Consider the following 27,039-nt stretch of genomic DNA (forward strand, 5'->3'; position numbering starts at 1 on the left):
AAGCAAAATACCATAAGCAAATTGCACCCTCCTGGGCAGGCAGCCACTGTGGAGAAATAAATGCTCGATCCTGAATGGTTCTTCTATGGAGCTTTGTGCAGTGGTAATATGACCTTGGATAATGAGACTAAAGGCCCTTTGACACTGGGCAATTATCTGGAAGACAAGCGTTTATAGAACGCTCGTTGACGATAATTGCCCTGTGTAAACAGGGCAGCGATCAGCAGATGAACAAGCAAACGCTCGTTCATCTGCTGAACGTATCGTCTTAAAAAAGTGAAATATTATCGTTGTTGGCAGCACATCTCCCTGTGTAAACAGGGAGACGCGCTGCCGACATGTTAATGTATGTGGACGAGTGATCGGAGTAACGACCGCTCATCGCCATCCATAGCTCCTTGTGACAGGAGAAATACAAGAGCGCCGATCAACGATGTCTTGTTGATCGGCGTTCACTGCACCGGCCGATTGTCGGCCGTTGTAAAAGGCCTTTAATGTGGTATACAAAGTTAATTCAACATAGTTGTAAGGGAACTGACATGTCCCTTTTAACCCTAAAAGCAAAATTCTCCTTTGGTGAATGACAACTTTTTAACACTATGTTGTTTTTTAGTTCCAAAATGATGTGCCAATGAATTTATTAAAGGCTATGTAAACCTTTGAAAACTGATATGTTTTTGTTTTTTTATGAAAATGTCTATCATTGGTGCAACTTTCTAATTTTTATTAAAAATTATTTTAACTTTTTGAGATACAGCTTATTTGTATCCTGTATACAGAGCAGCTGTATCTTGCGCTGAAACCTGTATCCATCAAGTAAGCGGCACTGACTGGTTCAGTGTCAGTGGGTCCGCAGGATCAAGCTGTTACCGATCACATCTAAGTGTGGCACCCGTCAGTGCCACTGACCTGATGGATTCAGGTCTCAGAGCACGATAAAGCTGTTCTATATACAGGATACAAACCAGCTGTATCTCAAAAAGTAAAAATAATTTTTAATAAAATGTAATTAGAAAGTTTCACCAAACACACTGATACTTATTTTTATTAAAAAACAAAAACCTTTTCAAAGGTGTACATAGTCTCAAAATCGTGTTTGTCGGCAGCCACCACTAGAGGGAGCTTAGGAGAGTACTTCATACTTTTTATACCTTGAACTTAACTCCTTAACGACCTCTGTATAGTGATTTTATGGCCGCTGTCGGTGCTTGTGAAGGAGATAGCGGCTGCATATTCTCTCTGGCCAGACTGCTGCTAAGATCGTTGGGCATTAGGGCAATGATCGTTTAACTCCGTATATATCGCGGTAAATAGTGGTTAGCTGCCGCTGTAAATTTTTTTTTTTACAAAGGTAGTGGGCTCCCACTGTGAGCCCATCAGCGCCTCACAAATCGAACACAGACGTTTATGGTTTAACATGGCAGCGGGGGGGCCTAACAAAGACCCCGAGGTCTGCCATGAGCGTTTACCTATTAGGCCTTAATCACACGAACGTGTTAAACGCCCGTGTGACGGCAGTTGAAACAATGGCCGTCACAAAAAACGATATAATTTAATTCGTTATGTGGAGGGTACGTGAGAAAATAGGAAATGCCCAATTTTTTCACGCTTCACGCATCCCTCCATAGACTCTAGTCTATGGGGAAGGCGTGATATCGCATCCTGCAGGTCAGAGCACGGATGCACCTCGGACGTGAAAGACTGGCGTTTTTCACGTCAGAGATGCGCAACGCCCGTCTTAATCTAGCCTTAGGCATAGCCTAATAGATTGCCTATCTGTGTAACACTGAGAGGGAATAATGCTTTAAAATACTATGTATTCCAAAGCATTATGAAAGATGAAAAGTTTTAAAAACTTTAATTAAAAAAAAAAAAAGGCTCCCCAAAGAAAAGGACCACCTTGAATAAAGTTAACATGTTAATTTTACCACACAGTAAATAGGGGGGGAAGGGAGGTGACACAGAAAACAATACTATTTTTCTTCCCTCCAAAAATAAAAATCAGAAAAAATAATAAAATTATATGTCCCTCCAAAATAGTACCAATAAAATCTTGAACTCGCAATCATACAGGTACGTTGAAGGAAAAATAAAAAAAGTTATGGATTTCGGAATCTGGCGGCATAAAAATGACTTTTTCCCATAATGGTGCCACTGAAAAATACAACTCGTCCCACAAAAAAACAAGCCTTCATACTGTTACATCAACAGAAAAACTAAAAAGTTATGTCCCTTGAAATGTGACGATAAAACACACAGGCCCAAAACACGTATGTTAAGGGGTTAATAATGAAACAGTATGCAGTAAGATCCTAAACTCCCTCTTGTGGCGGCTGCAGGTAGTCAAAAGTTAGCTTTATGTTTATGCAAGGTATTTAGAGCTCTTTTTGAGAAAAAATAATCTCTAGCCGCTTTAAGGTTATGTGTACACAGGGCGGAAATGCTGCATAGAAGTACACAGCATATCCAACCTAGAACCCACAGGGAATTCCGTCCGAAAAACCGCACCAAAGTGTGGTGCAGATTTTTGGGTGAAATCTCTAAGCTATGGAGAGCGGAAAAAAAGCCCCAACTTGCCTGTTCTCCATGCAGCCCGGTCTCATGTGAAAACATTATAGCCCATGTTACCACTCACAGCCAATCACTGGGAGTCTTAAGGGCAATGCTCTCTGGGAAAAGTATGCAAAATAACTTTTCTCCAGAAGGAAAAAGCACTGTCTTTCTAGTGTTACCTTTAGGTGACTACCTTGAAAGTCAATGTCCGACCCTTTATAAGGCCTTGAAACATGACTTGGGTTATCAGCCAAACGAGAGACGCCCATCTGTACACTGCACTGTTTTGTGAGTGGTTGTTCCTCATCAGTACATAGTATTGTTCTGGTTGGCCAAATGAGATACCTTTGACACAGCTCTTGGATGGTGCTGATTCTCCCTACGGAGATCCAGCTAATAGGAGGTCTTAAGATCAATGCTCACTGTGAATAGTTTACAAAATTCTCTAAAACAAAAATAAAGAAAAACAAAAATAATTACCCTTGTAGGTGGCAGGTAAATTTTATGTCAAAACACAATTTGCCTAGTATGCAAAATAGCTCTCCTCCAGAAGGAAAAAAAACTGTCTCTCTAGTGCCCCCTATAAATGACTAACCTTTAAGTCAATGTTTCACCTATAGGTGGCACTAGAGAAACCGTTTCCTTCCTTCTGGAGGAGAGCTCTTTTGCTAACTTTTACCAGGAAACATTGTTCTTAAGATTCCTCACCTGCTAGATCTCTACAAGAAAAATCTGTACTATCCAAGAGCTGTGTCAACCATAACCCTACTGTATACTGACAAAGAACAACCACCCTCGAAACAGTGTTGTCTACCAATAGGTGTCTCCAGTTTGGCTATTAACCTGAGTCATTTTCCAGGCTCTTTATAGGGTCAGACATTAACTTACAGGGTAGTCACCAATAGGTGGCACTAGAGAGATGGTTTTATATGGTCATTCAACTCCAGAGACTTCTATTATCAATATAGAAACCTTTACAAGCTGGGGTAAATTATTCATATTCTGTTCTGCCCAATTCTGGAGTGCTTTCTGGGTTTAATACTGTGCACAATCAAGAATATATTAATTGCAAGCTGTTGGCCAATATATACACATGTCTGACAGCACATCAAGGCTATAAAATGGTGTGAGAGCCCATTACACTGAAACGTCTGCTAAACATATGAGCTCATTTGACTTGTAAAATGACACCCAGCTATTATACACCAAGCAAAGGGAATATCAGAATAAAATTCTGAAATAATTATAAGATAACGCAATATGGTTGCAAACGCTATGTGAAAGACTAGTCTAATGTCTGCCTGTGAGTATGAGGAAAAGGCGTGGGTAAAAATGACAGGAGACTTGTGAAATTGTTTGTGTCTGTTAATCACTGCACCCCGTAACTTCTAGATTTTGCTTATTTTACTTTCTGGAGTAGTTTTAAATTTATAGCCATGCTACATAAACAAAAATGCTGTGTATTTGTGCACTTGGCCGCAGTGTTTTTGGGCAAAATAAAAAGGTGCAATAAATCGCCATGGAAACCACCACCCAAAAGAGGCGAAAACTCTCTGCGTGAACCTAAATGTTCAACTGACACACGGAATCCACCTAATATCGCTTACATCTAAGTCCATTCAAAGTATACATAGTCGTTAACTACACCTTTTGACGGTAAGTTCCCTGACATAAACCCTCGCTATGCTGCAGCAGACACCTACCTAAACTAACGAATAAACTTTACACATATATATATATATATAATACTATGCAAAAGTTTTAGGTAATTGAAAAAAAAAATGCTGCAAAGGAGGAATGCTTTCAAGAATATGTGTTAATAGTTTTGTTTTTTTTATCAATTAACAAAATACAAAGTGAATGAACAGAAGAGAAATCTAAATCAAATCAAAACATCATCAATTCTGGGTACACTTGCACAAGGTTTTTGAAAGAACTCGGCAGGGAGGTTGTTCCAAACATCTTGGAGAACTAACCAGAGATCTTCTGTGGATGTCGGCTTCCTCAAATTATTCTGTCTCTTCATGTAATTCCAGACAGACTCGATGATGTTGAGATCAGGGCTCTGTAGGGGCCATATCATCACTTCCAGGGCTCCTTGTCATTCTTTACGCTAAAGACCAAGGACCAAGAAAAACTGGCCCTGAAGGTTGATCAGTGAACCCTGATCAAAAATGTGGGGTACATAATGAAGTAGATGGGGGTTGGGAAGGGTATGGAAGTAGTCTGGTGACGATCTGGCTTGAAAAAGGCGCGCAATATGTTTCTAAAGTCACACAACTCTACTATACACGCGCTCTGAACAAATTACTAAACCTAACTAAGATGTTCAGAGTGAGGGCTTACGGAAAAACCTGCGCCAGGCAAGTACAATTGCTGCTATTCACTAATTGCAGTGATCGCAGAGGCGGGACCCTTGGCAATAAGCAGTGATAGGCTGCTGTCTAGGCTTTAACGCGATGGTTGAAGAAATGGTAAACTGTTGACACGGCGCTGTACTATTACGTTGCCTTGCGCAAACTACCTTCTCACCATGACTTAATAGTACGGCACAGAGCGGGAAGGCGTTAAGCAATTTTTAGTCTTTTTTTTCTTAGACTTTAGCATGCGATCCTAGATCACTCATGCAATACACTGCAATAACTATTATTAATTTATTCATTAGTGCACAAGAACTATTAAAGGGGTTGTCCGAGATCCCAACATTTTTTCAAAAACTCTGTCATACATTACCCCTTATACAGACAACCTAAATAAAGCATTATTTTTTAAAAAAATTCTACTTAACACATTTCTTCTTTGAATTCAGCACAGTTTGTTTACATGCAGTTCAGCTCTGGTTTGTTGATCTTTCCTTGTGATGAAACTTTTTTCACGTGCACGCTCATTGCAGGCTGCAATGAGCGTGCACGTACCTTCCAAGAGTTCATGTGAGCTGTCCTTGCTCCTCCCGCTGACCTCCTTCACTGCACTTGTCTTCTTGATGACATTCTTGAAGGATGATGAGCAAATGTTCTCCCCCCATTATGTTTTTCACATTTATGTTTTATTTCTCTTTTCACCTCTTCGTGTCTACCCTAAGGGTATGTTCACACGCACTAATTACGGACATAATTCGGGCGTTTTTGCCCCGAATTACGTCCAAAAATAGCGCCTCAATAGCGTTGACAAACATCTGCCCATTGAAAGCAATGGGCTGACGTTTGTCTGTTCACACGAGGCGTATATTTATGCGCCGCTGTCAAATGACGGCGCGTAAATAGACGCCCGCGTCAAAGAAGTGACCTGTCACTTCTTTGGGCATAATTGGAGCCATTACTCATTGACTCCAATGAATAGCAGCGCCAATTACGCCCCTAATGGACGCGGCGTTCAAGCGCCTGCACATGCCGTTATGGCTGAAATTACGGTGATGTTTTCAGGCTGAAACATCCCCGTAATTTCAGCCGTTACGGACGCCCTCGTGTGAACATACCCTAACCCTTGTCCGCCCTCCTCTATCTCATGTCTCTCTCCACTAAGGCTATGTTCACACAGAGTTTTTTGGCAGGAACAATATCTGCCTCAAAATTCCGTCTTGAAGTTTGCGGCAGATTTACCTCTCCCTGCACGTTGTTTTTTGCGTCGTTTTTCCCGGCGTTTTTTGTGCGCTGTTTGCGTTTTTCTTTGCCGATTTTTTTCGGGGCGTTGTTCGCTTACTTTATCTTGGCGTTTTTTGCTTGTTTGTTTGCGTCTTTTTTTGCGATGTTTTTGAATGTGTTTTCCGTTTCGTTTATCGTATCCTTTTTTTCGCGTCGTTTATCGTTTCTTTTTTTGCGTCGTTGTTGTCGGAAATTTTTTATGCGTTTTTCATTGCGTCTTTCGTGTGGTTTTCCCCGTTTTTTTTCGCAGCCTTCTTTGCCTCTTTGTTTGCGGCTTTTTTCGCGTCATTTTCCACTATATTTTTTTCGTCGTTTTGCGTGTCGTTTATCATAGCCTTTTTTTCTACGCTTTTCGCGTATTTTTGGGGGGTTTTTTATTTCTGCGTTTTTCGTTGCGTCTTTCGTGGCGTTTTCCCTGTCGTTTTTCGTGGCGTTCTTTGCCTCTTTGTTTGCTGTTTTTTTCACGTTTTTTTTTTAATGTTTTTCCCCGCGTTTATCGTAGCCTTTTTGGCGTTGTTTTTTTATTGTTTTTTGCGGCGTTGTTTGCGGCTTTTTTTGCGTTCGTCCAGCCCCGTCTTATGCCTCATGCACACTTGCGTGTAAGATTGACGCCCGTGAGAAACGCATATGAAAACAGGCCAATTTAAAATAATGGGTCGCGTGTGCTGTGCGTGGTTTTCACAATCAGCACACGGGCGAGATTCACCCTGTTGAGAATGGGGCCTTAGGCACGATTTACACAAGCGTGAATCACGTCCGTGTGCTGTGCTTTGAAAAAACGCACAACACACGCGACCCATTTATTTCAATGGGGCCGTTGACACATGCGTGACTTTTCACGCAGCGAGAGTCCGCTGCGTGAAACATACTGCATGTCCTCTATTGGTGCGTTATCCTGCACCTACACTCACATTGAAGTCAATGCATGCGTGAAAACCACGCACCGCACACACGTGTTTGGTGCGTGATTTACACAATTTGTTAGATGAAAAAAATGTGCTGGCTTTGTGAGTGCGTGAATAACACATGACAATCGAAAAGCACACTGATGCATAAGGGCGGATTTACACGAGCGTGTGCGTTTTGCGCACGCAAATACAGTGGCGTTTTGCGTGCACAAAATGCACTTGACAGCTCCGTGTCATGTTCATATGGTGCGCAGCTGCGTGCTTTCCGCGCAGCCACCATCATTATGACACTACGTTTGGATGTTTGTAAACAGAAAAGCATGTGGTGCTTTCCTGTTTACATTCATACTTTTTACTGCTGTTGCGCGAATCACGCACGTCCCACGGAAGTGCTTCTGTGTGGTGCGCGTGATTTTTACGCACCCATTGACTTCAATGGGTGCGTGATGCTCGAAAAACGCAGAAATATAGAACATGTCGCGAGTTTTACGCAGCGTACTTACGCTGGGCAAAACTCACGGACAGTCTGCATGCCCCCGTAGACTTGCATAGGTCCGTGCGACCCGCGTGAAAACCACGCGGGTTGCACGGACGTATAGCACGTTCGTGTAAATCCGCCGTAACGCACACACACAGACATGATTGACGCAAGTTTTTCACGCGTGTAAAATACACACGCTCGTGTGCATGAAGCCTTACTAATGGACGCTGTTAGACAGTAATGAACTAGTAATACATTTTAAAATAAATGAGGACATAGAAAAAATATTGTAATGAAATAACACACACAACACTGGTTAACGATTTTATTAAAAATAAAAAAGGGTGTCATTGAAGTAGTCCTTGAACTGTAAAAAACACATAACTAAGAAAAAAAAAGTGATGCTTAGATACACTGCTCATGTGTGATACTGTCTGTTTGACCATGTATCTAAGCCTACCACAAGGTAGCCTTAGATACATTACCCAAGCAGACAGTGTCACACATGGGCCATGTATCTAAGAATACATGTTAGGCTTAGATACAGGGCCCCAAAACACAAATCTTATACAGGAATAAAAAGAATGTCATCTGGGGTCCTGTATCTAAGCATACATTGTGTTAGGCTTAGATACAGGCTCCATGTGTGACAATTTTTTTTAGCCACTGTATCTAAGCCTAACAATGTAGGCTTAGATACAGGACCCCAGAAGATCTTTTACAGTTTAATATTATACGCTCTGCTCCGGGACTCCTGACATCGTAGCAGAGCCTATAATAGCGTAGTGCGGCTCCTCCTTGGGCCTGCTCGGTGCTACGGCGCAACGGTGTCCCGCGGGCCGCAGATAACAGCCTCAAGGGCTGCATGCGACCCGTGTGCTGCATCGAGTTGTCTGATCCCCTATCAAAGCCTACTATGTGTAGGCTTTGATAGGGGAAGAACTAAAAGTACAGAGGTCACTGTACCTCTCTAGTCCGCGGGTGCCGTCCCTCTTCACTTTTTTCACTGTGAACACGCATAGGCGCGCTCACAGTGAAAAAAAGCTGCATAGGCTGGGCGGGCACCCGCAGAAACGACACATCTCCAGTGACGTGTCGTGTCCCATCCGAGGTCTCGCTGGGGCGAGACCATGTGATCGGGACACGACACGACAGTGGAGGAGGAAGAAAACGTGACGTCAGAAGACAGGTGATCTGAAGAAAAGAGCTGCCAGAACGGAGAACAGAAGCAAGATTGCACAGGTAAGTATATTAGGGAATATTTAATGTGTGTATTGTGTGTTTAACTTTTAAATAAAAATTTATCTCGGACAACCCCTTTAACAATTTTTGGTAAAAATGAAGTATAATTTTTTTTTTTCCTTCAATGCAACATTTATATCACACAATATCAAATGACAGAAAAAAAAAATCCTGAACAATGAATTCACATTTATTCTTTTGTGTTTGTGCTCCATTCTGTATCTTGGGGAGAAAATATATCTCTGAGTTTTAAGGTCGATTTATATCATTCTGTCTCTTCTGGTGACAGAACAGTGTCTTAGTCATAAAAGACTACTGAGAAGAGTGGAGATTGTCTTTCACTTCATCTCAAGGGCAGCTGACCTTCTCATAGCCAAAAAGGGGAGCCCCTTGCCAGCACATATGACTACAGACTATTACATTAATCTATTTAGCCGCTGTACCAGCTGCTTGCATGTTTTTAATTATGTTATTAGATGAAATAACGTTGACCTATCAAATAAAAATCAAGGTGAGTTATTTTTTAACTTTCCGTTTTGCATGTTATTTTCCTAAATACATCGTAATGGCTTGTCTACTATTATTGTAAAGAAAGCCATTGAAGTTGACATTTTATTTTGGCTCATAAAGGAGCTGAATTCCTGAAGGGCAATTGCAATTTGCTAGAGACTAAAGTTTAATGCTTCGTTTAAAATTATACTGTCCTCTGACTTAATACAGGAGAGATGATCTTTTTCTTGGGGAATCCTTATGTGCTTTGGATAAAAGCAGCAGTTTCTTTTCATGTCGGGGAGTGACAACGTATTCAATAACTTGATTGTACAAAAAGAGTTTCAGGTTTATAGACACTATACGTAAAGGCACCAATTAAAAGAAAAACTGTCCTTGTTGCTCAAAGAAACCAGTCAGAGCTCATATTTCATTTCTTAAACTGCCCTGGAAAAATGAAAGCTGGACTGTGATTAGTTGCTATGGGCAGCGAGGACTATTTTTCTTTTTTTAAAAAGTTTTGATAAATCTCCCCCGTTATATCACTGCTTTTTCTACACAAAAAAAACGTAATCTCCCCTTCTTCAGGAAAGTCCTGAAGATACACAAAGGTTAGAAACACAATTTTTTAAAAAAAAAACACCCCCTTTCCTTTTTGTTCCTTAAATCCAATACATACAATGCCATAAATGTAGCATTAGTTTGCTGAACTTAATTTATGACTTTGGGAATACTCCTTTATCACCTATCCACAGGATAGGTGATCGCTTTCTAATTGCTGGGGCCCCATTTTTGCCACTCCGTTCAAAGTCTATTGTAATGACGGAAACAGCCGAATTCAGCGCTCGGCTGTTTCCGTCATTCTCATAGACCGTGAACGGAGCGATAGGCACATGCTCGTTCGTTGTATAGTTCAAACTCCTCCTCACTGCAGGGATGCAGTGAGGAGGATCTATGGGTTTGGGACCCCTGTTCTCATGATCGGTGGGGGTCCCAGCAGTGGGGAGCCAGTGATCAGAAAATTATCAACTACCCTATGGATAGGTTAAAACGTATAATTTTGGAAAAATCTCTTTAAAGGGGTAGTCCATTTTCAGCAAATTTAGTCCATTCAGTGTATATAGTGAAAATGTATGCAATATTGTAATATACTTTGTGTTCATATTCCTCACACTTTTGAAGATATCTGCTTGTAGTCATTGAATGAGAACCTTAGTTTCTTTTTCCAGGGAATGAAAATCTGTCCCCGTGATGTAATATTCACACAGGTGCTCGGCTCATTAGACTTGTAGAACAGTTATCGGCGCTCTCTCTTGTAATGAGACGTACACCTGTGTGATCATCACATGATCAGGACTGGTTTTATCCTGTGGAACAATGAAGATTCCCATTCAATGACTATAATCTGAAATCTTGAAAACTGTGGGGAATTGATCAAATATATTCGAAAATTGTGTAACTTTCTATTATACAGTGATTTAAGACGACCTGTCATGTCCCCAAAAAAGTACATTTTCCACCATACCTGGATTGCTGCTTTCCCCTTCATTCCAGCACCCTTTATTTGATCTTTCTACGTGTGCCTGTTCCCCGCAATCTGTCTCCGTTCCTCCGCCATCAGCCCTGTTCATTTCGGCAGTTTTTTTGCGATTTCATTAAAAAACTGACTGCTGGGCTGTTCCACTACTCAATGTTAACAGGGTGCGAACATAAGCTGTTCTGACAGAACGGCTGTATAATAATTTAGACAGTTTTCACCTCAATATCAGACGGGACAACTTTCAAACAGCATTATGCAGTCATTCTGCAATAATAGATAAAGTAAACCGGCTTTATCTGGTCTAGGAAATCTATCTAATAATGCAGGGGTCTCAAACTCGGCCGGGTAAGTGGGCCACATATAGAAAAAATGTGTAGTTGACGGGCCGCATTACTTTCAAATTTGATACATTACAAAATTATTGTTAATCAATTAGTTATTTGAACTACTATAACAATACTGCATTACTATAATAAAAGCGGTAGGTTTAAACTTAACGGAAATTTGCAAGATTTCTCCACGTGCTTATTTCCACATTCCAGTTGTACAGTTTAAGTGTCGCTAAATGCAGTCCGGCAGATCAGTTGGCGGGCCGCGTGCTTGAGACCCCTGTAATAATGTATGAAATTTATTGGTATTGTGAAATCTGGTGACACTGTAATATCCCTTTAAACTTCTGACTAACTAAAAACTTCATAAAACCGCTGTGATCAGTAACACTCGGGTAGATATAGACTAAAATAAGTAACATAACAAAGTGGAAACTTTTTAGTGTCATTTTAGCATGAGTCGGCAGTATGCCAAGTGAGCCTTTTGAGCACTTCTGATTGGCGAAGTGGGATCAGACTATTTAGTCAACATAAAGTGTGCCATGACATGCACCATAATGGTCCATTTTAGGTGATTTTTGACCTTTAAATGGGAAATCTAATTAAAATGCTCTTCTGCTATATTATAGTTACATGTAAGTAGATCATATTGGTGAAATCTGTGATCTCAGACCACCATCTCTAGAATTAACAGGCTTTTTGCCACTTCTCATAACTTCATGTTCAGGCTTTGTGCACACTTCATTCGTCATGTACATAGAACTTTATAGACTCATGCCGACTAAAAGGCAACGTTTGATGTGAACCGAGCTTTTATGTACATCTGACACAACATCCTTCGCAGAAGTACATTCAACTCCATTGTAGTGTGTTTAGAGAGTCGTGTAAGTCACTGGTCACAGTATACCTAAATGAAGAACACCACAGAAAAGATTCCCCTGTTCATTTGTTATAGTCATCAATTTGACATAGTACATAGTGTCTATGGGGACTAAAGCATGGTAGTAACGGTGGAACCCGCTGATTAATAACAAAACCTAAAGTTCGGAGTCTGACACACCAAAATATTATTAAAACAAAGAAACTTTATTGAATTATTCTAAAATAAGACATATAATAAAACCAGAGATGATTTCCACAGTGCGGAAAGACAACCAGATGAATATACATAATACATATGAATACACGTTTCAGACGAAGGCTTCCGGGCCGAAACGCGCGTCGGGGTTGACACCAGAGACGGTGACTGTCACAGATGGGTAAGAGTTCCTCTTCAGCAGATGCAATCTTTTCAGCAAAAAGGTCTATTTATGGTGTAACACTCACTGTGTATTGAGTGTTCAATTCATGGCTGGTATTATAGGTACTGCCCTGATTTTGACATATGATATGCGTTGTTTTATTTGGTTAAACTGAGCTATGCATCTTGCTCTTGTATAGTAGCATTGCCTTGTTCATATGGCTTTACCCATGGGCATTGATCTACACACATGTGTTTAATAATAATTAAATTAATACATGTTAATTAATCTTGGTTCTTGCTGAATAGGTTCTCTTGCCGGTTTATGTATTATAATTTAATATATACATTGTACAATTGCAATATGCTGATAATCTACTTCTGTGAATAAATTGTGTCACCCATTATCTATGTATTCGTATGTATTATGTATATTCATCTGGTTGTCTTTCCGCACTGTGGAAATCATCTCTGGTTTTATTATATGTCTTATTTTAGAATAATTCAATAAAGTTTCTTTGTTTTAATAATATTTTGGTGTGTGAGACTCCGAACTTTAGGTTTTGTTGTTAAGTCACTGGTCACTACCAAAGGGGTTTGAGCCCTCTATAGAGACAATTCGTTTGTAAAATTAGTGACGGTCCAAGATCACAGACTTCATCATTGTGAATGTCTCACATGTATCTTTGATAAATCAGAATATAATTTTGACTGGGTTACCCCTTTAAATCGCAAAATGTCAGTTTGATTTTAGTTAGAAAACTATCCTCCGTTTTCCAGCAGCACGCACAGCCCTTACATCTTAGCGGAGGATGTAACAGTATTCTCGCTGATAATATTCTAGCAAATTATCTCTACAATCACTTCATTTTGTTCCTTAACCGTTCCACTCCCCCCCCCCCCCCCCTACATTTATCATCATCTTAACATATATATTAAAGGACATTACACTTCAAGTATTTAGAGACCACTTAATAGCTCTAGACTGACTTAGATTACATTAAAGATCAGGCCTGGAGTACACTTAGCAATTCCTCCGATTTTCTTTGCTTAATAAACAGTCATTCCCTGCTGGAAATCCGCGTACCCTGTGGCTTTTCTCTATGCACAGTGCCCTTTACTCATTAAAGATCTGTATGTTGGCATTGCACATGGATTGTTCTCGCTAAAGTACACTGCACTTCTGTGATAAAAAGTAATTACGTTTTATGGTAAATTTATTAAGAGTATAGGTTCCTAAGATTTTAATTTTTATACAGAAAATTGGGATAAATGTATTGTTTATGTAGAAGACCTAAAGATCAGGACTGGTATAAGGTTAAAGGGATTGTCCACTTTGGGCAATTATTTTTTTGTTCTAAGGGCTCATTGAAAATAAGCTGTCCTGGGCCTCGGACCCATTGATCAGATGTAATCTGTGGGGGAACCTGGCAAGTAGTGTTCGATTTCCCTAAAGTACCGTCCCACTGATCATAGGAGCTCAGCTTAGCTCTTAGAGGTGTGTCTGACAACAAAATTGTTAATTATTTCCAATGATGACTAGCAGAATTGTGAATGCAGCTCTGGACTATAATACATGCTGTAACTCAGGATCAGTACAAGATAAGTAATGCACAAACGTTATGCAATTTTTAATATAAATTAATTCAACGTCGTATACTCTAATATTGTGTTGAAAGGTAAATATACCCTTTAATATTTTCCCAGTTATACATGCCTAATATATAGCTACCACATATGAGGAAACATGAGATGGACTTTTTTATATCTTTTTATAGCTCTAATGGTTGAAGGGCCACATTTGATGGATATGTTTAAAAATACTGTTTCACTGTTTTGTAGAGTTGGTGACAAATATCAGTTTTTACACCTTAGCAAACCACTGTCTCATCTCTCTTACAGTATGATTTTTACACCTACTGCGAGCAAGGTCGTAGCTATAGGAGGCGCAGACATAGAAGTCACACCAAGGCCCTAATGTCTGAGGGGCCCAAAGGCCCCTCTGCCATATAATACAACAGGATTTCTAATGGCACATGGTAGGTGGGAGGCCCCATGGCAGATTTTGCATTGGGGCCCAGGAGCTTTAGGTTACACCTCTGACTGCGACTCTGCGCTTGGTAAAATCCTAATTGTCATAGACTAATCTCACTGCTTTTCATTAAAGAGGCTCTGTCACCAGATTCTCAAACCCCTATCTCCTATTGCATGTGATCGGCGCTGCAATGTAGATAACAGTAAAGTTTTTTGTTTTTTTTAAACGTTCATTTTTGGCCAAGTTATGAGCAATTTTATATATATGTATCTGAATACACATGATGTCCAGGCTGGATGATCATGTGTATTCATTATCAGGACACTTGATTAACGTTAATCTCTGTTTATGTGGCTGCACATCGCTGCTGTGTAAATCAATGGAGACGAGTGTATGATGCTGACTGGTCACTGATTGGTCAGCGTCATACACGTAAAAACACACCTAGTTAAAAACACAATACACGCCCAGTTGGACATAACGAAAAAAAAACGCCCAGTTGTCCATTTCAAACCTCATTTGCATATATATAAAATAGCTCATAACTTGGCCAAAAATGAACGTTTTTTTAAAAAATAAACGTTACTGTTATCTACATTGCAGCGCCGATCACATGCAATAGGAGATAGGGATTTGAGAATCTGGTGACAGAGCCTCTTTAAGCAAAAAAGACTTTGGCTCACTATGAAAACCGCTTTTTATATTAAAGTCAACCCACTGATCAGAAGCTCTGGCTGGCCATACATTTAGGGCTCGTCCATACGCTGCGGAATTGCCAAGTTTTTTCCGGATGGAATTTCAGATGAAAAAAATGCAACAGTATACAGTAGCAGCATAGTGGATGAGATTTAACAAATCTCATCCACACGCTGCGTAAAAATTCTGAGCAGAAATTGACCTATGGTGCGTATTTTTCGCACCCCAGCATCTGGCCTGCGGAAAGTGGCCAGAATTGCTGCGTTTTTCAAAGGAGATGTCTCCATCTCCTAATATTGCGAAAAACGCTGCAAAATACGCACCATTTTCTGCTGTAAATAAACGCAGGAAATGGTGCATTTTTGCCGCAGCGGAATGTCTGCGTTTTTCAACGGAAGTGCTGCATAAATTTTCTGCAGCAATAACGTTGTGTGTGGACAGGACCTTAGGGGAAATGCAGTATTATGGGTGTACCATTTAAATAACCGTCCTGGTCCGCTGTGGCTAATAGAGGGCATAAGCAGGGGACCCCCACACCAATGATCATATGCCATAATAGTACATTTGTAGAGATGATGTCTAAGGGTATGTTCACACACCCTATTTACGGATGAAATTCGGGCGTTTTAACCTCGAATTACGTCCGAAAATACGGCACAAAAGCGTCGGCAAACATCTGCCCATTCATTTGAATGGGCTTTACGATGTTCTGTGCCGACGGTCATTTTTTGTACGCGCCGCTGTCGAAAGTCGGCGCGTAAAAAAGACGCCCGCATCAAAGAAGTGCCTGTCACTTCTTGAGACGTAAATGGAGCCGTTTTCCATTGACACCATGGATAAACAGCTCCAATTACGTTCGTAATGGACGCAGCAAAAAGCGCCTGCACTTGCCATTACGTCTGAAATTGCAGAGCTGTTTTCTCCTGAAAACAGCTCCGTGATTTCAGCTGTGATGGACGTGTACGTGTGAACATACCCTTATAAAGAAAATCCCTCTAAGTGCATTATTTTTTTTGCTATGCATTTTTCAGTGTATTGTCAAAGAAAATGCAATGCAAAACCTCCATGTGAATGAGGGCTGAATGGGACAATGAAAGTCCTGTTACCAAAGCTCCTTCTCTCATTGAATGTCCCCAGTCATTTCTTACCAAACTTTACTTTCACAAATTCTGTCACATGTATTATTGGAAATTTTAATTGTTGTACCAGCCAATGATATCATGTATCCTTTTGCTAGAGTCTAACTAATATGCTTTTTGCTGGCACCCGATTTGAGGTCCCTGTTATTTTAAATAATACAATTCTTGACACATAAAAAGGGACTATGCACTTGAAAACTATAAATTTTGAGCGCTTAATGTTCTTATACAGTATGCTGTATATTTCAATTGGCTGTTTGTAAAATGACTAGAAAACGTACCGTTCTGTGATGTCAAGAGCATAGCGCGCGGATGATGACTCATTCATCCTTCACTCTAAAAAGAGAAATTCTATACCCAACAATGTTATTGAAATGGGAACAAATGCTGCTTGATAAAGATTTGGAATTGTATAGATGTAGGTGGGAAGTAAATAATATCCTTTAATGATAAGAACAAACTGGTGCGTGTTAGAAAATGACAACCAGAATATCAAGTTACAGATGTTTCAGAATTGACCACAGACATCCGTATAAAGACACGGAGCTGCTCAAGTGTAGAAAGGAACGTGAAATGTTGATAATAACCCTATTCTTAGTTGTAGCCGGTTTGTCGTTCAAATGAAAAATGTTGAATTGCTGCATATGAAGAATCTGCTTTATTACTGTTCATACAGAGGGGGATATTATGTAACCCAACAGGAGATTTTAAAGTGATCTATCTTTTCATAATAAACTTTATTATTGACGTTACCCAATTTATAGCCCGCAGCAAGTTTACCAGGATTGGTCTGTACTGTGCGACCCTTTGCCAGTTGCTTATGAGACGCTTTTCTTTCTTATGGAAGAGAACATGGAAAATCGATCCCAAGTCTTCTGAAACAAATAATAGTGCGGGTGTCAACTGCAACTTTGATGCAATCCGTAGTTAAAGTTGCGTGTTCTTCAAGAATGAAGTGTCACTGCAAAAAGTAGGGACTGAATGAATGGCTTCTAGTCCTCAGAGGACAGATCTCACCGGCATTTTCACTATGTCTGCTCATGCAGGGGAATAAACTTTGCTAATAAATACAAATAAAATAAAAAATAGTTTCCTATACTTACATACAAAGACTACTAATAATATTCGGCCTGAAAATCTAGTACGACTCAGTCGCAGTGGATTGTAGTGCATAGCCCTTAGTAACCCTAGAACATGATGTAATGTGGGTTGAGAATTTGGGTTGGTGGAGTGGCTGTATTGGTACAGTTGGAATATGCCGTTTTAAAAAATATAGTAAATACTAAAAATTACCGTTTTCATAAAATTAGCCCTGTAAAGTAAGGGATCAGTGGTAATGAGCTATTTACAGTGCATTAAAGGGGTTGTCCAGAAAAAAAACATGGCTGTTCTCTTCCAAAAACAGCACCACACCTGTCCACAGGTTGAGTGTGGTATTACAGCTCATGCCCATTCACTTAAAGGGAGCTGAGCAGCAATACCAAACACAACCTATAGACAAGTATGGCACTGTTTTTGGAAGAAAGCAGCCACGTTTTTCTAATCCTGTACAACCCCTATTATGGAAAAATTTTGACATTAAGTGTTTACAACTTTATTAGTGTTTGTAGGGATTACATCTAAACTTCTGATGTGTCTGTTTAACAGTGGAGGTTCATGAGCTAGTTGATCATCTGATCGCCACTATGGCTTCCCTTGAAGAAGGGGTTGTCCAGTTTGTTTAGGTAGAAATATGAGAACTTTTTAGCATAAAATAATACTGTGCATCATGGTCAAGCCCTGTTAGTTACTAATTCCCCATTGACAGACACACATGTTATTACACAAAGATGTTCTATTACAATTCTGAGACACATTTCAGTAAAATTCTTCCATTGCCACCACAGATAAACCAGGCACCTCTGTCTGAGCACATTATAGAAATCAGTTATCACAGCTACCAACAAACATTCACACATGTTTATTCGGATTTTTGCAGTTTTTTCTTTTTTGTGCCACACCGCCCACCCCCCCAAAAAACAACACACATAAAAAACACAAAAAACTATTCAGTCAGAAGTTACTCTAATGTCTATGGTAAAATGTGAATATACCTACAAGCACAGTGTTTTGGTTTGTGGTATTTTTAGGGTCAGTGGCTTTTTTCAAAACGCAGTATCTGCTAGTTATCACATTTTTTCTGGTGATTTCCCATAGGGTTCTCTATAGAACTTCCAGTACAAAATGACACTAAATAAAAAAAATACGTAACCTTTAAAAAAAAATAGCACATTTTTACATAATTTTTTATGCAGTTTAAAATTGCAAAAAAAAAACCTGCGTGAAGGAGGCCTAAAACAGGTTGTCCAGGATAAGAAAAAAAAGAGTTCTTTTCTTTTGCAGAAAGAGCACCACTTTTGTCTGTGGCTGTATTTGGTATTGCAGGTCATGACCATTCACGTGAAAGGTGCTCTGCTGCAGTACCAGAAACAGCGCTTGGGCAACAGTGGTGCTGTGTCTGGTTTATAAGCAGAACCTTTTGTCTTATCCCTGACAAACCCTTTAACTGGTCTTGTGCAGGTCAGAAAATGAAACAGTGGTTTAATATTATCTTAAGGTTAGACCGGACGAAAATAGACCTGACAGGCAGAAACTGCGCCGAAATAATAACAATGGTGCACACTTGGCGCATCCTGTTAGACACTTTTCTCTTCTTTGTGCAATCTCTTGGCCGGTGCACTTGGCAATAAATTTGCCACACTACTGCATGTTCACCAGTTTTTGTTTGGCACAATCCTAACTAGAATTTCAGTGCATTTTACTTGTAAACCCCCCCCCCCCCCCCCTCCCCTCCAATATTTGATTGGTTGTTACTGTTACAGCATCTCATCCTGTAAGAAAATAAAACCGGCTTTCTCTGATTCCGTTATTTCACAATGACCTTGTTTCCGTCTACTAATTGTAACATGCGTCGTCTTGTCAGGTCACCGTGTATTGTTCTCCAGCCGATGATGTGTCACTCGTGGCGATTGATTCACAGAAAGGCAGAAAAGAAGCCAAGTCAAATTCTTTTGTTCAAACTCTGTAAATGGTTTGGGACAATTAATTTCCGATCGTTTCCCAGTAGAGCAGATTTACTTGTATAGTAATGAGGCACAGGTGTTAGGCCCCTTGTGTGTCTAAGCCTGGGAGGCATATTTAGGTTGTTTATCTAGTCAGCCATAGGTACTGCAAGGTGCTCAAGCTTGCCTTCCCTAACAGTTTATACAGTCTGGCTTTTTTTCATTTTTTTTTATGCTTTTTTATTTAAATATGCTGCACCTGTTAAAAATTTAAAACTATTCATGTAGAAATAAGTATAAGCGTTCCGGTGGTAATAGCACTACCAGTAAGTAATGCCGTCCTCTATTATGTTTAACAGCCCAGTCTATCATTAAGGGTAAAAGAAGAAGAAAAAAAAAAGTTAATTTAAAATCAAATAATAATAATTTATCGAGGAGCTAATAGTTATTAGCTCCGGTTCCTCTTAGATAATTCTTCCAGTGCTTTTCTCTCCTGCCGGTGCACGGAAATATGGTTGTGCCCGTATTAATATTCATTTTTCTTGTTTATTCACTGAACTGCAATACCAACATTTTAGAGAAAATGGAATGGCCTCCATAGGCATTATGAATTTCAGTAGCTGGCATAATTATAGCGATCTACATATTCATTAAATCCTAAGAAGAAATGTGTCCAAAAAAAGACAACCACGCGTTTTAAAACTATGCTTGAATAAAATCATTGTAAAAAAAATAATAATAATTATTTATTTTTTTAAACAGATCACAAACGTTGTTTGTATTAGAGCGGTTTGGGAAATCGAATGTGTTCCTGTGATGTGTCTTAAATATAATACATCTGTGTTATTTACCTCCATAGCAAAGAATGGGAAGAACTTTTTGTAAACAGCAATTATTTGGCAGCGATCCGTCTGAAAGGGATTAATGGGCAGCTGAGAAGCAGCAGGTTCCGGAGTGTTTGCTGGAAGGTAAGTAGAAAATATTTATTTATAGTTTGCGGTTGCAATGTATCAACGTTTTACCTGATGCGCTTGAAGATTACTGATGCAGTCATAGGATTTTCCAGGCGACTGAATCTACTGTTTCTGAATCCTTTATTATTATGTGCAGGATTTTTTTTAAGGGGGAAATTATACAGAGCTACTTTTTGTGATGATATTAGAGGAAAAGAAGAATAAACATTGTATTTCTTTTAATGTTTATTCAGCGGAGACATTTTCTGATATCGCTGTTGAATTGTGGCGGCAGGTTCGTCCATTGTTTATACAAGGGCACGCCACAAACCATCTAAGCCATGCCACTTTCTGTCATACTTAATAACACTTTGTATATCCTGTTATCCTGTTACCCAGACATGCTGACGTGGCGCAGTTTCTGACTTTTCATTATACTCCTCTTAAATGAACGCGGCTGATAACATACAATCACTGCTGGGGAACAGGACGGATAGCTTTACGCACAACTCCCTATTACATATTTTTTCGTTTTTTTTTACTGTGGTAGTTGTTCCTATCCATTTTTCAAATCCTCTTGAAAGAAAAAGTTTTCTTTTTTAGCCACTCGTGGTCTCTAATGCTGGCAGTTCTCTATGCCACTTGGCATAAATAACTTTGCACAAAGGCTATCCATTTGTGAAATCACTTATTTTTGGGCATTGGATCGGAAAAGCAGTTACTAATCAATAGAATTTGATCGGTTATAGAGGACGTGTCTACTCTCCTGACATGTCCGTTGTAGTAAATACTTTTTGGAGCATCTTTACTTAAAACCATATGTTGTGATGTTCCTCTGTTATTCCTCCTGGGAATGTATGAATAAACTACTGGATTTTGCCATTCCACTTGTCAACAAGGTGTGTCCCTACACTCTCTGACACTGTCAGCCATGATTGTAAAGTAATAGTCTGCACTAAGCATAACGCTGTAACAATTGTACGTGTCCCTACAAAGCCTTAGGGTATGGGCACACACAAAATAAAAAAACTTCTGAAATTATGGAGCTGTTTTCAAGGGAAAACCGCTCCTGATTTTCAGACGTTTTTTAATCAAAGTCGCGTTTTTCGCAGCGTTTTTAACGGACGTTTTTGTAGCTGTTTTTCTATAGAGTCTTTGAAAAACGGCTCAAAAAATGGCTCAAGAAGTGACATGCACTTCTTTTTCACGGACGTTTTTTTACGCGGCTGTTTTGAAAAACGGCCACGTAAAAAAGAGCCCATCGCAACAGAATGCAGTTTCTCCCATTGAAATCAATGGGCAGATGTTCAGAGGCGTTCTGCTTCCGACTTTTCAGCCGTTTTTCGGGACGTTTACGTCCCGAAAAACGGCTGAAAACACTCTGTGTGAACATACCCTTACACTGTCAGGACTGATTCGACAATGTCAATGTGTAGACACTCCCTTTTGAATAGGGGAATGGTAACGCCCAGTTGTAAATTTATTCATACATTTCTGGGAGGAATAACAGAGGAACAGCACAATGCAGTGTTAAGAAAAGATGCTCCAGAATTGTTATTTTATGAGGAATGAAAATATTTACTAAAAGCAGACATGTCGGGAGAGCGGACCCATAGACTTCGTAGGGTGACTAGGTGCGTGAAAACGCACCAATATAGGACATGCAGTGAGTTTCACGCAACGGACACACGCTGCATGAAAAACAACACGTGTGTGAATGGCTGCATTGAAATACATGGGTCTGTGTGCTATGAGTGATTTAAACGCACAGCGCACGGTTGAGAATTACGCTAGTCTGAATGAGCCCTTACAGTAGCAGCAAAGTCGGTAAGATTTGAACAAATCTCATCCACACTCGACTGAGCAAAATAGCAGAAAACCTGCGTAAATTAACCTGCGGTGCGGATTCTCAATCAATTTCTCTTTCTTTTGCACGGAAATTCCGCAGTGTTTACGCTACGTGTGGACGTACCCGAAGAATATTTCCGTAAGAACACAAGAGCCATAATATCTGTGTTATACAGTAATAGATATGTGGATAACAGAGATTTAATCAGTAAATGCTGTTTGTATGTAAACTGACAGGACTACACATATCCCAAATCCCATACAGCATTTCTGACACCAAAGTCAAGTACACATTGGTTGAGAGAAAAATCCAGATGTTATCTATAGGAACCATTCTGGTCACTGTAATATTACTGCTTTTATTTTAGTTTTTATATATCTCTTCCATTTCGTTAAGAAAAAAACAAAAATAAAAACTATCCAAGTTGCGTTTTCACTTGGGTCATCGCATGTCAAGAACCTGCGTCATTCACAATACACCCTGCCTATAGTAAACGGCATCTTTTCCTTGCCTTGACAACATGGGAGGCAGAGACAAGCAGCACTCTGAGAATATATTATCACCATAATGGTAATGACAATAATATTATCTGAAACAGGAACAAATATTCATATTTATTTGCTTGATATTCCCGGTGGAAATTGAGAACTATTTAAACTTAGCGAGTAATACCTTATTTGTGACAAATGAGCTACAGCAGCATCTACATTTTTCTTTTCACTACTTTTTATAAATCCCAGTGACAGTGGATTCTTCATTTCACTGTTCTAGGCCTCATTCACATCTGCGTTAGAGGCTTCGTTAGGGGCCTCCATCGCAGACCTGCCCAAAAGTAACGGGAGACAACAGTGCAGCATGCTGCGCTATTGTTTCCGGTAAAGCCACAAACAGCCCGACAAAAACCAGACAGGTCCTATTAAAGTCAATGGGTACCACTGGCCGCCGTTGGTGTCCATTTGCAACGGAACTGTCGCTTACTGAATTTCCGTTGTTATCCTGCCCTGCCTAGGCAGAATAACTGAAACACTGACACCGGTGTGAACCCAGCCTTATGCAGGTCCAAGTAGAGACATGGCCTACGTGTTGCATTTTATTTTTATTTTTTTCAAAATAAGCCCCAATATTTGTGAATTCGTTATTTCCCTATGTTATGACGGTCCATGTGGTGGCAGTAAATCTGGAGACAGAGAGACTTGTTAACAAAGTGAGTTAAACTAATCTTAAAATGTTTTTTAAAATAATATAAAAATAAATCATGGCCCTCTCGAAAATAATCTGGGTGGAATGGTAAAAGAGGATGTGGATAAAGACCATTTATATAATGCATTCTTTTCTACTGTGTACAAGGGAAAATATAATGAGAGGTGAAGCTCAGGGAAAAGGTAAACTTTCCAATGTCCCCTTCCTAACCCAAAAATAATATATGCTGTGATTAAGTACTATTTCTGATATAAGGGGTTGTCATATGGACGTCATAGTTGCTTGATGCATATGACGACAAAGTTATCTAAGGTTCCTGTGTATAACATGGATATAGCAGAACTTGAGCAGGTTCACAGGCAATCAAAAATAATTAAAGGGGGTTTCCGAGCTTATGAAAAACTCAGAAAATACCTATATGTGTCTGAATGCTCACCGACAATGTCACCATAGATCAAATGTAGTAATATTAAATTTTTGTAAAGTCCCATTTACTACAGGGAGGTGGAGAGGAAGGGGAGATAACCATGTCTTCAGTGTAAAACACCAGGAGCATGGTCATGTGTCACACAATAAGACACCTCTGCCACATAACAAGACACCAGAATTATGGCTTAACATGAAGCACGGCACATATTACAATAGCACATGGTAGATGGGGGGGGGGGGGTGCTGTGGTCAATTTTGCATTGGGCCCAGGAGCTTTAAGTTACAGTTCTGCTTACTGCAGTTCAACCATCTAGACATCATTTTTGAAGATTGAAAAACCCCGTTGACACATCCAGCATGTCTCCCAACCGTTCTGGATTGACTTGGACAGTCCCGGATTCTGGGCATTGTCCCGGTTTCAACTGTATCTGCGTACTCAGTACACAGATACAATTAAATACAATGGGGGCGCAGGAAGCCGTCCGCACCCTGTTCCTCCATTTATTATGTGAGGCTTGGCATAGGCTCTAGTTGTACTTAAAAAATACAACTAATCCCGCAAAAAACAAGTCCTCATACGGCTATATCGACCGAAAAATAAAAAAGTTATAGCTCATTGAATGCGACTATAGAAAAACGAAAAAATAGCTTGGAAATTAGGGCCTAAAATAGGCTGGTCACTAAGGGGTTAAGATCGCCATGTTTATTATCCATTATTCCCATACTGTGACATCACTCTGTACAATAACCCTTTCCTATGACTTACCAGTGTACTGTATAAGTACGAAACAGCAGTTCCGTGGGGAGTCAGAGACTCCTAGCATCATAAAATGCCTCTGATGCCAGGAGTCCCGTTCACCTGTACCGTAGTCGGGCCGGGAAATGCGTCCGACACGCGGACAGTTTTTCACGGCCCGAACTTGGTTGTGTGCAAGAGATGATAAAGTTACTGTTCTCTTCAGTATGACCTATACTCCTACCTATGATTGTACAGGTTGCATGTCTATGTGCTTGATTTTATTCACCTGTTTGCAATAGATGTGGTGGAGACACCAGAACTCCGTACTTAAGAGCGGGGGTCCAGATACTTTTTGTTATATAGTGTATTTGGGGCATGTATTTAGAACAGGGTATCTTTCACCTGGCTTGATGAAGATGGGAAAGTTTTTGAATATTCATGGAGTCCTCCTCTGAATCTTGAAATTGAGAAGTGTGTTGATATTTCAACGTATTATTGCTGTTCTTGTCTTGGTTTATTTCCACTTAGTTTACATCAATCCAAATATAAATATTGTCTTTGTAAATTGTTTTTTGAAGGATGCCGTAATTCTTTACACTTGCTAAATGAATGATTAGATATTGAGTGGTAAGACATGAGGTTCCTCTAGGAGAATGAGTCAAAAAGCACGCACAACTCCATACTTCAGCAAAGACCATAAATTATAGCAGAAACAATCTTTTAAATGAATTAAGGCTGATTAATCTTCCAATTCTCTGAACACTAATATTTCTAAGATCTGAATTTATTATTCAAAAAATACCTATCCCTGCAAAACGTGCTGAGAGGGCAGTAAAACATTCTGACTGCCGTCAGTGATTATAGGAGATGTCTAGCTGAGACTTATCAGAGGGGAGGAATACTTATTGGTAAAATCACGCAGCATGCAGCACACAGAGAACACCCCCGTCCAGCACTGGCTGAGCATGTACATGGACACTTTACCCCCATTAAAAACCTCCTATAGATCATACAGATCATCTATTGATGATTTGAGCACAACAGTGCAGCCCATTCATCATGAATCCGTTCCGCAGCTAAAACTCTGATTTCATATAATAGTTAAGATTCCTATAAATACACATTTGGAAATGTGTGTGTGTGTGTGTGTATATATATATTTATTTATTTTTTTAACCTGAACTCATGGTCAGTACATTATTATTATTATTATTATTATTATTATTATTATTAATAGCATACACAAGTGCATTCACTTTGCAATATTTAAAGTGGTTCCTAAGGATAGACTATTGTATGATCAGTGGGGATGCTAGACAGGGACCCTCATCATCAGTAGACGAAGGGGTTAGCGATGCTCTCTGGGGTGCCCGGGACCCTTCCCTGCAGTACCAAACTCTGCAATCACTGGCGTAGCTATAGGGGTCGCAGCGGTCGCAATTGCGACTGGGCCCCGAAGCCAGGGGGGCCCACGGCCCACCGCACCACATCAATAAAAAGTTACTATAGTAACTCGGGCCGCGGGCCCCTGTTACTATAGTAACATACTTTACTTACCTTCCTGGTTCCGGATCGCAGCGGAGGTCCTGACGTCAAGCGCTGTGCGCAGCGCATGACGTCACAGCGCTATGCCGCCGCGCACAGCATCGAGACTACAGAACTCCCGCCGCAGCCGAAGAGGAAGGTAAGGTTAGCACTGACTGGCGAGGTCTGACTCCCGGGACCCGCCAATCAGCTGTTTTGAAGGGGCCGCAGCACTCGTACGAGAGCTGCTCCCCTTCATTCCTGTCACTTCATTCCGGTCACACTGTGAATCGGTGTCGGCGATTCACAGTGTGAGCAAGTAGTGAAATGAAGGGGAAGCAGCTCTCGTACGAGTGCTGCGGCCCCTTCAAAACAGCTGATTTGCGGGTCCCGGGCGACACATCAGCTATTGATGGCCTATCCTGTGGATAGGCCATCAATGTTTAGGGACTGCACAACCCCTAAGCCTACGATGTATCAGGCTTAGGGGGCCCATGAGACAGGATCACAGATTGTGTGATCCTGTCTGCTGGGCCCTGTATCTAAGACAATCACATGGTAGGCTTAGATACATGGCCCATGCGTGATCCTGTCTGCTGGGCCCTGTATCTAAGCCTACCACACTGTAGGTTTAGATACAGGGCCCCAGCACACAGTAATCTTATACTGTATAAGATTACTGTCTGCTGGACCCTGTATCTAAGCCTACCTTGTGGTAGGCTTAGATACAGGGTCCCACTGACATTATCACACATTGGCCCTGTATCTAAGCCTTAGGGTATGTGCACAGACACTAATTACGTCCGTAATTGACGGACGTATTTCGGCCGCAAGTACCGGACCGAACTCAGTGCAGGGAGCCGGGCTCCTAGTATCATAGTTATGTACGATGCTAGGAGTCCCTGCCTCGCTGCAGGACAACTGTCCCGTACTGTAATCATGTTTTCAGTACGGGACAGTTGTCCGGCAGCGAGGCAGGGACTCCTAGCGTCGTACATAAGTACGACACTA

General features: G+C 40.4%; 1 protein-coding gene across 3 annotated transcripts in view; it reads left to right on the forward strand.

The window, feature by feature from the left end:
- The window catches only part of TBC1D5 (TBC1 domain family member 5), a 475,979-nt gene that overhangs the window by 242,595 nt on the left and 206,345 nt on the right, over positions 1 to 27,039 (forward strand). For all 3 annotated transcript variants that reach the window (XM_075827228.1, XM_075827227.1, XM_075827229.1), the window contains one exon: positions 20,194 to 20,302. In XM_075827228.1, the coding sequence (XP_075683343.1) occupies positions 20,194 to 20,302 (109 nt within the window). The remainder of the gene's footprint in view (positions 1 to 20,193; positions 20,303 to 27,039) is intronic.

Source organism: Rhinoderma darwinii, chromosome 5 (assembly GCF_050947455.1).
Source record: "Rhinoderma darwinii isolate aRhiDar2 chromosome 5, aRhiDar2.hap1, whole genome shotgun sequence".
NCBI classification, from domain to species: Eukaryota; Metazoa; Chordata; class Amphibia; order Anura; family Rhinodermatidae; genus Rhinoderma; species Rhinoderma darwinii.